Source organism: Thunnus maccoyii, chromosome 23 (genome assembly GCF_910596095.1).
Source record: "Thunnus maccoyii chromosome 23, fThuMac1.1, whole genome shotgun sequence".
Taxonomy (NCBI): domain Eukaryota; kingdom Metazoa; phylum Chordata; class Actinopteri; order Scombriformes; family Scombridae; genus Thunnus; species Thunnus maccoyii.
In genome coordinates, this window is record NC_056555.1 from 20,189,104 (window position 1) to 20,205,663 (window position 16,560).

The 16,560-nt window shown below is 37.4% G+C and overlaps 1 protein-coding gene and 1 long non-coding RNA gene across 8 annotated transcripts in view; one reads left to right on the forward strand and one right to left on the reverse strand.

Moving 5' to 3' along the window:
• Positions 1-16,560, forward strand: part of LOC121890729 — an 85,481-nt gene that overhangs the window by 32,955 nt on the left and 35,966 nt on the right. The window lies entirely within an intron of this gene.
• Positions 15,480-16,560, reverse strand: part of sfmbt2 (Scm like with four mbt domains 2) — a 54,627-nt gene continuing 53,546 nt past the window's right edge. For both annotated transcript variants that reach the window (XM_042403231.1, XM_042403230.1), the window contains one exon: positions 15,480-16,078. In XM_042403231.1, the coding sequence (XP_042259165.1) occupies positions 15,938-16,078 (141 nt within the window). In that variant the 3' untranslated portion in view covers positions 15,480-15,937. The remainder of the gene's footprint in view (positions 16,079-16,560) is intronic.

The following is a 16,560-nucleotide window of genomic DNA, read 5'->3' on the forward strand; positions in this document are numbered from 1 at the left end:
GCCTTATCTTCATCACATCTGATTGTTCTCTCTCTCTCTCTCTCTCTCTTTCACTGCCGAGCCTTTAAACACTGCGTGTGTGTGTGTGTGTGTGTGCGTTACCATGACCTAGATTTCAAGTCTGCAGTGCAATGCAAGAGATGGTTTGTGTGTATGAGTGTGTGAAACAGACAGAGAGAGCTCAGTCTATGGTTAACCATACACCTCGCCTTCCCCCACATCCACACATACCTAAACTCTCACACTCTCACACACACACACTCACAGTTAAATTACCTTCATCCAGCTGTCTCCTGTCATGCAATGGGGTTTTGGGTGCAAATTGTGTTTTATCTGGTTGTGTCCTGAGTTGATACAAATTTGATTTATTTGTGTGAACGTGTCGTAACCCAGTGTGGGTGTAAGGACAGTGTGATGTCAACCACTGGTTTGCATTAGAGCTGTTTTGAAGCAAGGAGCAGCTTGAGGTTGAAGTGTAAGTACCTTGAAGTGCAACGCCACCGACGGCTGCTAGCTGCTCCGTGTGACTCCCGTTCAACAATCCTCAACTTCTCTCTTGAAATACCGAGTCAATCATTTGTTTCAACGAGTCAATACGGTCTCAATCGCTAAATTAGCTTCGCTCCGAGCGTGAAAGGCAATACCCAGCACTCCTTATTTAAAAGGTCTTGGCTCCAAGCGGTAAAAGATGGCGTCGACTATCTGCTGTAACTCTGCAAACCGGCTTCAATGCAAACCAACAATATTGCAACAACAGTCCGGCTCATTGTGAGTCGTTGGGGAGAGCTACATAAGTCTAGATAAGCTAGATAAGTCTTCAAATCTTATTAACAGAACAATAATTTCCAAAATGTCCACCAGCACACTTATTAGAGGGTCTGAATTTAGAGATTGAGACCGTAATGACTTGTTGAAACAAATTATTGACTCTGTTTCCGGAGAGAAGTTGAAGCATTTTGAACGGGAGTCAGTCGGAGCATCTAGAGGCCGTCTGTGGCACTTTAAGGTACTTCTGCATCAGTTTCAGCCTCAAGTCATGATAGTTGCTGCTTGGTTGCACCCTCTTTTTAAACATCTATAAACCTTTTTTTTTATTCTGTGTTGTCAGTCATGATTGACCTCAACTTTATTTTCCTGATTGAATAAATGATTTGATGTAAATAATGATTGATAACTAACTACTATAATGTGGGTTTCTATTGTATTCTATGGATCCTTTAACCCATTTTAATGAGATTTTGATTGTGTAATTGTCGCAGGTCTTGTGTGATTTGACTCTTGATACTCGGGGCTGTTTAGATTGTAATAAGTTGTAACAGGTTTTAGCAGGTATAACAGGTTTTTATCATCTCCGAGTACTGTGGAAGTAACCTCCCTCCGCCTCAGGTTTTAACCAGGAGCAGTGATGCATGATTAGAAATTAATGGAGTGTGAATTATTGTGACATTATATTCTATAAAGATTGGGGCTGCAAGTGACAATTATTGTCATTATCAAGTAATCTGTCAACTATTTTTCTTAATGAGTCGTTTGGTCTATAAAATGTCGAAATGTCTGTTTCCTAGAGCCCAAGGTGACGTCCTCAAATGTCTTCTTTTGTCTCAGCCAACAGTCCACATCCCAGAGATATTCAGTTTACTGTCATAGAAGACTAAAGAAACTTATTATATTTATTAAAGGTCGGGGCTGCAACTGACAATTATTGTCATTATCAATTTATAGTCGGCAATTTATAGACAAACAATCGTAGCTTACTGGTTAAGATGTTTTTCCTGTCTCTCTTTGCACTTCCAACTGTCAAATAAAGTCAAAAAATGCCATGAAAATAGTCTTTAAATTGTCAAAAAATAGTGAATCTTGACATTGTTTTTTATATCTGACCAACAATGAATAACCTAACAGACATTCAGTTCACAACAATATATAAAAAAAAACAGAGAAAAGCAGCAAATCCTCATATTTGAGAAGCTGGAAACAGCAAATGTTTAGCATTTTTGTTTTATGAATAACTTAACAACCATTAATAAAATATCAAAAATATACTAAAATCAGAAAATCCAAATGTGCCTCAAAGGGCTTCTTATCTGTAAAACATCCTCGACCCTTAAACTGTTTTTAAAATAAATCCCTAGTCAGTTTAACACATGCTTTGGTTAGTCCGACCACTGAGTTATGTGATAATGTAGTATGAAGCATAGAAGTATTGTTGCTATGGTTACCCGCAGTTGAATACCATACCATCCAATCTGATTTAGAGCGGAGGGGTTAAACTGTTGAGCAGTGAGTGTGTTGTCCTGTGTGGTTTTAGTAGCGAGTATCTTCTGCAGCTTTAATAGATTTGAACAGGTTTTTTTAAACACATATCAGTGGATTTACTGGTGAGCTCACGTAGATAAAAGAGGTCAGTTTTCAACATTGTGGCAAGAGTTCACATTTACATTTTAATGTTGATTAATGTGCACTAACAGAAATACAAATGTGCTGGTAGGTTTCTGATGTAAATATTATAGCAGTATGTCATCCGGTTTGACTTGTATGTGTGGATTATTTGTAGCACTGGAGGAAAAGTCCGGGGATTATGTGTACAAATTTTCATGGCAATACATTCGGTTTTGACCAAAGTTGTGGGCCGACAGACGGAGACTGACTTCATTCAGATTCAATAAAACAGTTTATTAGATTTGCATATAAAAATGTGTTATAAACTTTTTTTTTTTTTTTTTTTTTTAGGGTTCACATTTTTGAGTTTTATCACCTCATCTCATGCAAATTCTATGGTTAGAATGGCAGACATTTTTACACCCACATGTGCCTGAAAATGTTCCTATGTGTTATTTAAAAGCATTGAATGCAGTCTAATGGAATAAGTGTTTCTTTCCGTGACCAAATCAGATTTTTTTTTTTTTTTTTTTATAAATAAAAAGGGCATCATCATCTTCCACGTCGTTTTGTATCTACAAACTGATGCATCCGTCTAAACATTTTCTGTATCGCTCTCCTTTCCAACCACCAGACCTCAAGTTGTTTTTTTTCCCTCCCCCTCACTCGTCCTCCGTTGCACTCCTCCTCCTCTCCTTCTTCAACCTCTGCCTCCTACTTTTTTCCTCTCAGACTCACCCGCAGCAGAGCCCTTGAAGCTCTTCACTGAGCCGCTCCAGGTTAATGACCTGATGGCAGCTCGTCTTAACAAGAAAGTTTAGTTTATTTGATATTTTTAAAGCAGAAGTCCACTCTCGGATTCTTGAGATATCGTGAGTTTGTGGTGAAAAACGGCAGATTTAAAGGCATAAAATAACAAGTAAGCGTTAATTTTGCCAGTGGAATCAATGGTACTTTTTTTTTTTTTTTGTATAACCACTCCGCAGCACATGAGACGATGTGATTTCCTACATTACCCAGTGACTCTTGACAGCCCACAGAGAGGCGGCACAAGCTTGTTCCATTCAGCTGTGGCTTCGGTATGTAGGAGGAGGGAGAGATAGATTTTTCCAGTCAAGAAAAAAAAAACAACAAAAAAAAAACATACCACACACCCAAAATAAATCAATAAACAAATAAAAGTTCAACATGTCCTCTGACAGCATTGCATTCTGGGAGAGATCGGTGTCTGATTTTAGTAGTTGGTGATTAGATTGAGGTCTTATTTTAAAGGAATCGTATATATCCGTGAAAACTACATCACATCTTTAGACAATAATAGACAAACCTGAACTAAAGGTGCTTTTTGATGGTGACGTGAATCTCGGAAACACGAGGCGAGTCTACTGGGAATCATGAGGTGCCTTTTTTGTAAATCCTCGTTTGGACGGATGACGACTTTTTCTGTTTGGATGATCAATATGTGGAACTCGTCACCCACTGAACTCAAACATTTTAAAGTCAAACTGAAACAGTTTAGAGAAAGTTCAGTCATGTGGTAAGTGAGTGATCGGGTGCTTGTCGTTTGTATGTTATGTGCTGTTTTTAAGGCCCATCTAGGGCCGGGCATCACAAACTATACATACAATATATACCCATACAAATAAACAATAAATAAATAAATAGATGAGTTTGCATCTCCATCTACTGAAGAGGAACATCATGGTTGAAAGCTCTGGAGAAAAGCTTGGAAGTGTTGTTTTCTTTGTATTTCTTGGTCATTTCATTATGTGATAGACTAATGTTTACTCCTGGTGTTTAGTCTATATAACAAACCTGTTTTTATTATTTCCACCCTCATGATGAAGGCTCTGAGAGGTTGAAACCAGTTGATACTTTAAACCGTTAAGCCTGACTAAATAAAGGCTTGTAATTTACTTTTCCTCCTCGCTCTGCACAAGAGTACCTGAATAATATTTATATTTGTTTTTACCAGCATGACCAGTTGAGTCGCAGCATGACCCGCTCCGGTCTGTGGTGAACCAGGATATTACACTGGCCTGAATTCATAGTGCAACAAAGAAGGTGATGCTTTTTTTTTTTCTTCAAGCATCACACAGTTCAGGCTTGTTTATCATCTAATATGAACAATCTAATGGAAATACTGGAATATTAGAAATATTTGAACATGATATCACGCTGTCTGATTGGCTGGTTTCCAATAGAAAGAATAAAAATCATCAGTTTGAGGTGAAAAAGTAAAGTTAAAAGGTGTAAAATAATCATATTCAAAGAATGTAAAAGGGAATTTGACTATTGGAATAAATGATACTTTTATATAATCACTCTACAGTAATGAAATACTAAAGCTGCCTGATTGTTTCCCACAAAAATATGAATTTAATGGTTGACAAGTATAGTTTAAAGACATAACTTCATCATATTTAAAGAAAGTTTTAGTCAAACACTGTAAACGTGAGAGAGGGAAAAATCTGGAGTGCGCCTTTGGTAAACAAAGAGTCTTGGTGGACAAAAGTGCTCTTTGATGTCAAGAATTTTTCCATCTTTCTGTATATTGAAGAGGGATCACTCCTCTGTTGCTCTTCCTGAGGTTTCTTCCATTTTTTTTACCCATTAAAGGAGCTTTTTTTCTTTTTGGGCAAGTTTTTCCTCATTCGAATCGAGGGTCCAAGGACAGAAGATGATGTATGTAGTAGAGATTGTAAAGCTCCCTGAGGCGACTTTGTGACTCGTGATATTGGCCTGTACAAATAAATTTGACTTGACTTGACTGCAAACAAGGAACTCTGTGGATTTATACTCTACTGAAAACATGAATTTTATCAATAAATTATGCTTTTTTTTTTGTAGAACCACTCCAACACTTGAATATTAGAAACATGTAGACATGATGTCAAGCTGTCTGATTGTCTGTTGGCTCCCACAGGAAAAAAAAAAAAAAAAAAAAAAAAAAAAAGCTTCAAAATCAAAGATAGATTCTCAATATCTGCTGAAGTGTGCACGAGTGATGGATCGCTACTTTAACAAAGACAAAGAAGAGCTTTGATCAGCCGGAGTCAGACAACACGACTGACAAGATATCTGATCTTCTGTCAATATTGGTGAACCGTTACATCTGTCGCCAACCTTTAACTGAAACTATTTGAAACCACAGCAGCTGAATATGAAACATGAACTCCCTGTCTGCTCTCATTCAGGGCTTCCCTCTGAATAAAACGTCTGTTTACTCCTCTGCTGTCATGACTTAGTTTGTATTCACATACAACAGGGGAGGAAAATCATGCAAAGCGGACGTTTGATATGAGGTTGCCAGGCAACAGTATAAGGTAGCAGCTTTTCAGAGTGACTCAATACAAAGTGTCAGAGTTGGGGAAGCGCTCTAGTGTGTGTGTGTGTGTATGAGAGAGAGAGAGAGAAAGCTATTAAATTAATTCAGCTGCACCCGTACAGAGAGCTGGTGAGGCACGACGCCTCTCGCTGCTGAATACACTCTGAATGTGAATCACCGCCTTTATGAATTTCCTTCTACTTACGCAGAAAACAGCGACAAATGAATCAGCACATCAGGTCATGTGCTGCATGCGTGACTGCATTACCTCTAATTATGTTGCTACATGAAACAGTCATCATCACCACACATATGAGGGTAATTGTGTTTATTTTGCCACCAAGGAAATGTTCTGCCAATAAAACGCCTTCCTAATGGTTCTGTCATCTCACGTGTTGTGCGGACTCTTTATGTTGCTGCTGACAGTGTTTTCTATTTCAGTTTCTTTTTGATAAAGTAAAGTCTGATTCCCCACCATTATGTCCTTTTTTTAATACTTTCCCCCTGTGATCACTCCTAAAATTTTAGCTTAGATGTCAGTAAGATGTACCTGTAGATATAATCTGCTTTATGTTCATTTATTAGGCTTAGTGGTCTAGAACGAGATGTAATAAAATATGTATTTCTGCTCCACAAAATTCTGATTATTTTGGACTTTTCTTGCAAAAATGCTGAATGGTTTTACCTCATCAGACCTTTGAAATTATTCAAATTAGGCTGTTTATGAAGGGAATGATAACTCCATCGTTACAACTATTACAGCCGCCGTACACACAGTGACTCAATTATTGAATCAATAATTAACTCAATGTCTATTTGTTAGATTTTTTCCAGAGCTTTCAATCTACAGGCCACTGCAGATGCTTCTTTTGCTGATGCAGACAATGAATGACAATGAAAGCTCCAGTAAGTAAGTAGACAATCAATCAATCAATCAAACTTTATTTATTCAGCACCTCTCAAACAAATCAAATGCAGTTCAAAATGCTTCACAAGCAATTGTCAAAACAGTGGGATGCTAAAAATATATTTAGAGACTAATGTGCACCAAAATAATTAAAAAGCAAAAGAGTTAATTGAATAGCACAACAATAAAAGATGGGTAGTTAAAGGGTCAGTGTGTAAGATTTAGCAGCATCTAGCGGTGAGGTGGCAGATTACAAACAAACTCGCGAAATACACGAAAGGCCCTCTCCAAAGCCAGCGTTTGGTTTGCCTGTTCAGGGCAACCGTAGAAACATGGTGATGCAACATGGCAGCCTCTGTGGAAGAGGACCTGCTCGCTCTGTAGATATGAAGGACTCATTCTAAGGTAACGAAAACACAATGATTCTTATTTTTAGGTGATTAAACACTGATTAAAACATACTAATGAACGTTATATTCCATTGCTACCAAGTCCTTTCCGCTGGATGCCACTAAATTCTACGCACTGGACCTTTAAGATAATAAAAGATAATTGATAAAGGATAATACAAGCAATAAAAACAACAAAATAATAATAAATAGATTATAATAAAACAGTAACATGTTACTAAATTAAATAGAATAAAATGGATAATAATGATGATAATATATAAGAGGTTATAAAATTATAAGTCACTACATAAAAGCCAGACTAAACAGATGGGTTTTTAGTTTACATTCAGATCCTCTGAAGGTTGTTCCAGCGGCTTGGAGCGTAACGGCTGAAAGCAGCGTCAGTGAAGGTTTTTGTTCTGCTTTGTGGAACAGCTAAAAGAGAAGAACCAGAGGATCTTAGGGGCCTTCCTGATTCATGAACCAAACGCATTTCTGAGAAGTAGTCTCATGCAAGACAATGTAGTGCCTCATAAAAGAATTTTAAAATCAAAACGAAAACTAACGGCTTACTGGTGGAAAGACTTTGAAATAGGCGTAATGTGTGCTGGTCTTAGTCAGCACTCATGCAGCACAATTCTTTATCAATTGTAGCTGATTACAGTCGTCCAGCCTGCTAGTTATAAAAGTGTGCATCAGTCTCTTTGTGTTGCTCAGAGAGAGAAAAGGCTGCATTTCTGAGATGTTCTTCAAATGATAAAATACTGTTTTTGAGACACTGGCCTTGAAACCAAAATCTGAGGCAAAATTTGCTCCTAGATTTCTTGCTTCTTGGCTTTGGTTGAGTCCCAATGTGTTTAGTTTGGGGGCCAGTTTCTCTCTCTGAGCCTTTGAACCAATGATTTATTTTAGTTGAGATGTAAACATTTCTGTGACATCCAGTTAAAAGGTGAGTCAATCAGCCCAGTGTCATCAGGAGACACGGCCACATAGAGCTGAGTGTCATCAGCATAGCTGTGGAGAGAGACGCTGGACACGGCCCAGGTGTACAGATTAAAAAGTAACAGTCCTAAAATTGATCCTTGTAGTTCTGTCAGGGCATTTCACCTCTTGAGCTTGACTTCAGTGAGGAAAAAAAAACTATTTCTCAAAACAGTATGGTCACACTTTCTTTAATGCTCAGAGCGTGACTCACTCATACTTAAAACAGACATACATGCTGCTGCAGAGGAGTGTGCCTCGAAGAGTGGAGTGAATACTCATTTATCTCTTTCATACCAACCTCCAGGAGTTGTTGTGACTACTCTAAGCGTGGTTTTACGCATACAGACACGGCAGGATATGCTTCAGCATGAACAGGTGTTCTTTGGGTCTCTTTCAGATGCACAAACATGGTTTTTATGACTGTTATTACTGTAGAGATTTATACATATTCATACAATAATTTTCCTCTCAGGTAACCTCTTAGTGTTTGGAGGAGTGGTCACCTATAGAAACAAAGCATTTTCTTACGCAAAGAGAAGAGGTAAACCAGTTAAAACAATTCCAGACAGGCCAACACGCTCACTTAATCTGTCTACATCTGGTGGTCCACAGTGTCAAAGGCAGAACCACAACTGAAGACTTGTTGCTGTCGAGATTTGTTCTGATGTCATTCACTACCTTTAGCAGGGTTATGTCTCTGTGTGGTGATGTGTCCTAAAACCTGATTGAAACATTTCTAATCTAGTGTTTGATATTAAAAAGGGTACTTAGCTGATTTAAAACTAGTTTCTCCAAACTTTCTGCTTAAAAATTGGAGAAGTGAGACCCAAAATTGCTGGGTGTTAAAATATCCAGGTTCCCTTTCTTTTTAAAATCAATGGGGAAGACACCAGGCTGTAGGGAGTGATTTACTGTGGCAAAGATGTCTTCAAATACAGAGTTAAAGATAGTTTTAAAAAGGGAAATAGGAATTGGGTCAAGGGAACATGTGGAGGGCTTCTGTTACTATTTTCCTGAGAGTTTCAACATCAACCAGTTAAAACGTTCCAACTTGACATCAAGTTCTTGACTATGAGTCAAAATTATTTAGTCCAATGTTTTAGGTAGGTCTTATTTTATTGTTAGTACACTGATCTCATGGAACAATCTATAGTGTCACCTGAAAGTTAAAAAATAAACTCCTCTGTAACTTCATCACCATTAATCAGGTATCACCTCACACCTGCCCGTAACGGCTGTAATCGATCCTGCTTTGCTTTTTATTATTCAGATCTGTTTGTGCCTGGTCGTGTTACATTATGATGATGTGATGAGGGTCGTTTCTTTGTTTTAAAGGATAAGTCTGGCGATATTCCATATTTTTCTTATTGTCAACAAATCCCATTAAAAGCCAGTTATGTCTTGTTCTTTTGTGCTGTAGAGCTCCACTGTTCAAAAAATATAAAGAACACATCAATGAGCCACATGTTTCCTTCATTATAATGAACACACACACTAGTTTATTTTGTGTCAACCCCACACACACCATTCTGCTGCTTTAAATACTCACTGGAGCACCAAATGTGTATTGATCCACCGCTGGAAATAGTCCCCAACAAAAGCACTATTTTCACCTGTTTGGGTAACGTCTGATAAAAACTACAGTGCCCAGCTGTTTTATCTATATATATAGTAAAGATTTGCATATTCACTAGGAACCAGAGCTACAGACAGCATAGGACTTACACATTGTTGGTTTTTTCATGGGATTTGTAGACAATAAGGCGTATGTAGAATATCGTAGACCTACTTTAAGTCAACATGGTTGGATGCCACTGGTCTAATGTGTATACCATGTGTTGTAGCTGCAATATCCCTTGTTCAGTTTTGGCTTTGTTTGCAAGCATTCCTCTTTCTCTCTCTTCCCCCATGTGTCCTATCTTTCTATACCACCATTCTGCAAATAATTGTTCTAAAGAGAATCAATATTTCTGTATCTATAAAGCCTTACATTGACGTCTTATACAGTATGTCATCTTGTATCTTAGTATCTCCTGAACTCTGGCCTCTCACTCTAATGAACAGCTGATGCTTTTAGGGGAGGGTATGGAGCCTTACATTGATCAGAAACTGTACAGTGCTGAAAGCTGGAAACAATTACAATAAAGTTCTTGGACATCAGACAGGTATGTAGGATCAAGAATGTTTCACTGTAAGAAAAGCAAAGACTTGATAACAAGATGAGAAATCTGACTGGAAGTTTGCTTTTGGTACTTGTGGTAATGCTTTATTTTGCAGGTCTGTTAATTTTATACTAATTTGCTGGAAAATTTACCAGTTAATTTTTTAGGACATTTTCCCAAAAATTGGGGGTGGTGCAATTTGGTACAGATGATAACCACTCATTATATTTGGGCTCATACATGGTTATTAATTTTCAAAACATCTTAATAACTTTAACTGACAGAAAAAAAACATTTCGATGTGTAGTTTTATGTCAATCTATGCATTAGCATATGTGGTTCTTTCTTTAGAATGGCTCCGTTTCCTGTATACTATGACATTTCACAACTCTTCTAAAGAAATGTCCTAAATTTACATAGCAACTATTTAAAGGAAATTACTGAGAAAATGAGTAGAGAACTAAGGGACCTGTAAAAATAAAGTGTTACCGTACTTGTTTGTTGTTTTGGCTCCAGTGCTGTTTGATTGTGTAGATTTGATCTGATGAAAGTCTGCAGACTGAAACGTTGTTAATAAAGTGAGTAAAAGTGATCGACAGCGCAGGATTCTTCGGTTTCTTCATTAAAAACTGCCACGCGGGGTTACAATCACATTAATTAGTCATTGATTACGTGGTTCCTGATTGATTTTATTTTAGTTTTTATTTGATGTTTATTTATAGGGAAGTATATAGCATGAACTAATGCCACATACCACATTTACACCAAGATGTTGTATGGCCTCTTATGATAAGACATTTGATAGGTAAGTGGTTTGTCTTCTTTGGTTTTGTAGAAAAAAGTGTTTATTTTACACTTTACTTCGAAACATATAAAGTTTTTGTATTTACACCAAATCAACACTGGTGTCAAAGAATTTTAAATAATACCAAGACCTATCGATGCTTTAGGAATCTCAAACTAATTTAGGGAATTATGCGTGATTATTGCCTCAATGTCTACTCTAAGTATCAGCTTTTTCCAGAGCTTTCAATCTACAGGCCACTATAGAAACTTCTGCTGATGCAGACAGTGACTGACAATGAAAGATCCAGAAAAGGCTAGTAACTAGACTGTGAGTCATTGCTCCAGTGTTTTCAATGGGATTATGATATATGATGTAATAATCAGTAGTGTCAAGTTATCAGGTATCAGCTCACACCTGCCTGTAACCGCTGTAACCGATCCTGCTTTCCTTTTTATTATTCAGCTCTGTTTGTGTCTGGTCATGTTACATCAAGCTGTTTATTTAACAGGGTGTTGCTGTTAAAGAGTATTTCTACTCAGCCAACCAACCCTGTATCAATAAAGGTTAAAGAAACTCGATTTGTAAACAGCTTTTGAATGAAGGACTGTAGTTTTATTCCCTGTCTGTAGAGAAGGCTTTCAGAGCTCTGGCATTGACGCCCACTGTCTGAAAAGGATATTTTAATTCATGGAAGAAAGATAAAATTACAGCTTTTGTTTGCACACTTAGTGGTATTTTTCCTTTTCTTTGTTTTGAGACAGCCTGGCTTATTTCACGTGTAATTGCGCTGTTTGGTTTTTTTGTGGAATACATTTGTGTCTGTCAACGCCGTCTGTTTGTCACTGCAGAAAAAAGTCATTTTATAAACCATCATAATTTACAATATTTGGCATCCTGTAATTATTCTGTTTTTGTTCACATCGTGAAAAAGAATTGTATTTTATCGTGACTTTTCAGAGCTCAGAAACTTCACCTACATACTGTACCACTTTTTAACAAATAATGATTGTTAATTACAATATGAACACTGGAGTTTTACAGTATATGTTTTTTTCTTATGTAATTAAAAATAGCTTTTAATCAAATGCATTTTACTCGATCCTTTCTTGAAGTAAAAGGTAATCGCATAACTCAGTTGCCTCTTCTGAACAGTGCAAGTTAAGTGAATCAAGTGTGTGAAATTGTTTCAACAGAAGAGCAGAGAGGAGTGTGGTTCCTCTTTAAGTGTGACTTTCTGCATTACTGTGTGTTTGTTCTGTTAACCACAGTCACGTCTGACTTCCTATATCTCACCATGCATGAGCGAGCATCTGTTAACCCTTAATCGTCTCTGAAACAACTGTGGCTTCACATATGAGGAGCTGATGAAGATACTTTCTCACCAGAAGGGTTGTTAGCTTGAAGTAGTTGTAGTAATATCTCAAATAATTATGTTTGTAAGTCCTTTATGAATGGGTTAATGCTAACCCAGATTTGTGTTCATGTGAAATTAATGAGTAGCTTAAATATGTATGATTATGTCAGTAACACACTATATTTATAATAGATAAAACCATCATTTAGTGTCTCTGTGAACAGAAAAATAACCAAAAACATTGCTAAGCAATTAAAAAACATTATTTTGTGGCAACTTTAGGGGATGCAAAACAGGTAAAACTAGCAATTCATTAGTTAGAACCTTAGTTAGTTCTTTGTTTCTGTTCATTTCAATGAGTTATTGGTCATTAATGATAAACAAGGATATATCTCCAGCGTGGTAAACCAGGTATCTACCCCCAAAAACCCTGAATTCACTGTGTGTTGATAAGTCTGATCTGGTCTGATTAGTTGCACATTTATAAACACAGTATCAACTACAGCAGGCTCTGCATCACAAGCTCATTTTGTGGCCCTGTGTGTCAAACAGAGCTATAAGAAGCTCACATAGCGCCTTGTCCCAAATAACATTGGGAGAGCCAGGTAGTATTCCAATATAGGAGTACTGGTTAGTTTCTGGGCATATGATGAAGTGACCATGTGCTGTGTGCTCCATCCTTGATGCATACGCAATACACAGCAGGTTGGACTGGATTTTTTTTAACAGGACAACCTAATTGATCAATCTTGCAATGAACAAACCAGCAGAAGTTTGTCAATTGCACTACAGCAGGTTGTGTTTTACAAATTTTATATAAGAAAATCTATTGTTGAATTGATTTTAACCTTGGAAAAAGGAGTTTGACAAAAAAAAAAGTTCTTAATTCAAGGAGCACTCACTAGCATTTTGATAGTAGCTGTTGTATTTCCCCACAACATGTGAATTGTGGTCAGTCAGTCACTTTCCTTCTTCTTGTTGTTTTATGGCTGCTGTGTAGTGACTCATAACTGCCTGTCGAGTGTTTCACTTATGTCGCTGCTTTTACGATGGAACTTTTGTTCTCACACACCTCGCTGCTCGTCACAGATGTGCCGTCACATCTGGAAACGGCACATTGATACTCTGTTTTTATTGCTAGGAAATATAAGTTTTGTTTTTTATGAGAAATGAAGAACTTTTTTTTACATTTAAAATTTATATAGATTCATTTTAAATGTGAAGACTGTGAAAAGCTTCTGATAAAGCTAGTAAGTCTACCTTGACTCAAGGATTTTTTGTCAAAAAATACTTTATAATGTATCAAGACAGTTTTGATTTTGTAATGTTATAAAATATAACTTAACTCACAGCTAATAAAGAGGCACTCCACATAGACACATTAATTATTAAATCATCATAAATTACTCATTGAAACTGTTATCAGAAATATAAAACAGGATTGTCTTCTGGACTTTTGCTTAAGTGAGATTATCTATATTTATCTGTTGTTCAAAACTAATGAAGTGAAGCCCGCAAGCTAGTTCAGGCAGTCACATACTCCTCACTTCCTGCTACTGCTGCAGTTCATTAATAGCATTACAAAAGCCTAGCATCCACCTTTAAGGCTCTGAGTCTAAGTTCCCACAGAGGGAAGTTATTATCATCCCTCCCTGCTGTGCTGAGCTTGGTGTTTCTAAACCTTTACTCCAATCATCAACGCTGTACATATTCTAAACTCATATAATCTATTTCCACAACAGTTGGCTGACTGGTTTTCAGTTTTGCAAGTACAATACATCACGCTGATAAAAACAGCTGGCAGTTGTAGTAGTAGCAACAAGAAAAACTGTGGAAGAAAATTCAAAACAAACTGATAAAAATCAATAGAAATTTATTTTCTTACTTATCAAAAATATTTGCAACACATTTGCATAGATGGACACAGAATAGCTTACATGATTGTTTTCATGTGATTGTAACAATGAGAAGAGAGTAAAACTGGGTTTAAATTATTTCAGAAGGTGTTATTTTGTCCCCTACAGACACAAACTGAAGTGTAAGTCTAAACTAATGCGGTTTCTGGTTTCTGGTTGTGAAATAACTTTCAGGGTTTGTTTCAGTGGAACAGGAGTTTATGTAGATATTATGATATATTTGATTCTTTTTTTCTACACCCAAATAGATAATAACTCCTCATAAATAAGGATAACAATAAATATTCCAAATATATTACTTCTTGGGTTATTAAATATGTTTTTTCATTAGGCTTTTTCGAAACCAATTATGTTACACAAAAGGGGGTAAACTCTTAAAGGGGACCTATAACGCTCATTTCCAGCTCTATATTTTTATTCTGGGACTCAATTAGAGTAGCTTTGCATGACTTACATTTCAAAAAACTCCTTATTTATCTTTTACTGGCCCTTTATGCAGCCCCTCAGTTCAGCCTCTGTCTCTAACAGGCTGTGTTAGCTCCTGTCTCTTTAAGGCCTCCCTCCTGACGAGCCTTCTCTGTTCTGATTGGCCAGCTTTCAGGAAGCCTGCCGAGGGTCAGCCGTATCAGAGTCGTGTTAAGTTACTGCTGATGAAAACCCAGTTGACATTTCCTTTGTCACTGAAGAATTTGTGTGTTCATCGAATTATCAGAGCTTCATTAGCAGCGCTAAAGACAGGTCAACATAACAAGATATGAAGAAATTTGGTTAGAAATAATGAATAATTAGAAATGATGCAGGGAGGAATAGTGCAAGCAAAAACAGCCACAGTGATGATGATGTTTGATGAAGAGCTGCAGACGACCAGCACACCTCCAACAGGTAAACATCTTTTTTTCACTTTGCTGTGCTGTGTAATGGAGTCATGGCTCAGTGTGGCTACTCCCAAAACAATGGAAAAATGCCATAATGTTAGCGGAGCGGAGCAGTGAACTGGCGCGCTGTGCGTGGAGCAGACGATCATATAAAGAAATCCATCACGAGCCGCCGTCGACTCGGCTGAAAGTAGAAAAAAACGTTGGAAGCCGAGTGTTCAGAGCAGTCTAAAGCCGGTGCTTTTTGCTCAGGGATAACTTCTACTTACATTTACCTCATTATTTGACACTCTGCTCACATTTAATATGAACATCCGACATTGTAACATTATATATATATGATGAAAATAAGGAAAAGCATAGTAGGTCCCCTTTAAAGCGTTTTTCTAGTCAATAATTTTTAAATTAAATGCTATAGTGCTCCTCTATCAAATAAAATGAATTTGAAAAGTAAGAAACAAACAAAATTGTCTTTAGAAACAAGTCCTCAGCTTCTCAAAATAACGTCTTCACAGATCAGTAAAGCCACATGGATCGACTCCGATGTGTTTTGTTCTGCCGGAGCCAGCAGCGGGGACGTTTTTGTATCCAAGATATGAATCCTTCAACTCCTTGTAGGGAAACATCCTCCATTATTTACTCCGCTGTCACTTAGTTTGTGCTTTTCCAGTGCAACAGCTCCAAGAAAATATCCCTTCTTCTTGCAGTTTGGAAATCCCCACAACTCCACAAAACTAGTCCAAAGTTTCCATCAGGAGGAAGTTAATCCAACATTTCCCAGTCGTGCATGACCACAACATTTCTCTCGACTCACTGGACGTTCAGTGGGTGACTCGCTGTTGCTGCTCCTCGGTCAGTTAGCGTACTGTCTGTAAAAGGCAACCTTGACTCGCTCTATCTGGTGGCACAATTTGATGGCAGGGCCGAGCTTCAGGTCCATACACTCCTGCACTGTGGGCAGAGTCAGCAACAGCAGCGCCTGACCGTCAATATCCTGCACAGGAAGACATACAAAAAAAAAATTAAAGCTTTTTACTGATATACTTTAGATTTAATTCAATTCAGTTTTATTTATATATAGCGCCAAATCACAACAAAAGTCATCTCAGGACACTTTTCTTCTTTACTCTTTAATTTACAGAGACCCAACAATTCCCCCATGAGCAAGCTCTTGGCCACAGCTGCGAGGAAAATAGAAAGAAAAAGACGAAACTGGCCAACAACTCATTTTCATTCACAAACCCCTAGCATGTTACTTTCAGTATTTATCATTCTGACCGCTGTGAAAGACTCATTAAGTTGGTTTTAAACGATTTTCACCAAAAACTCTCCAGTAATTGTTGTTGCAAAGACATTTTAGAAATACTCCTGGTCATATAAAGTGGAGAATTATGGGCGAGTAAAATGTTTAATCAACATGTTGCAACAGCCGCTGAATAAATATCTCTAACACCTGCATGACATCTGAGCTGTACT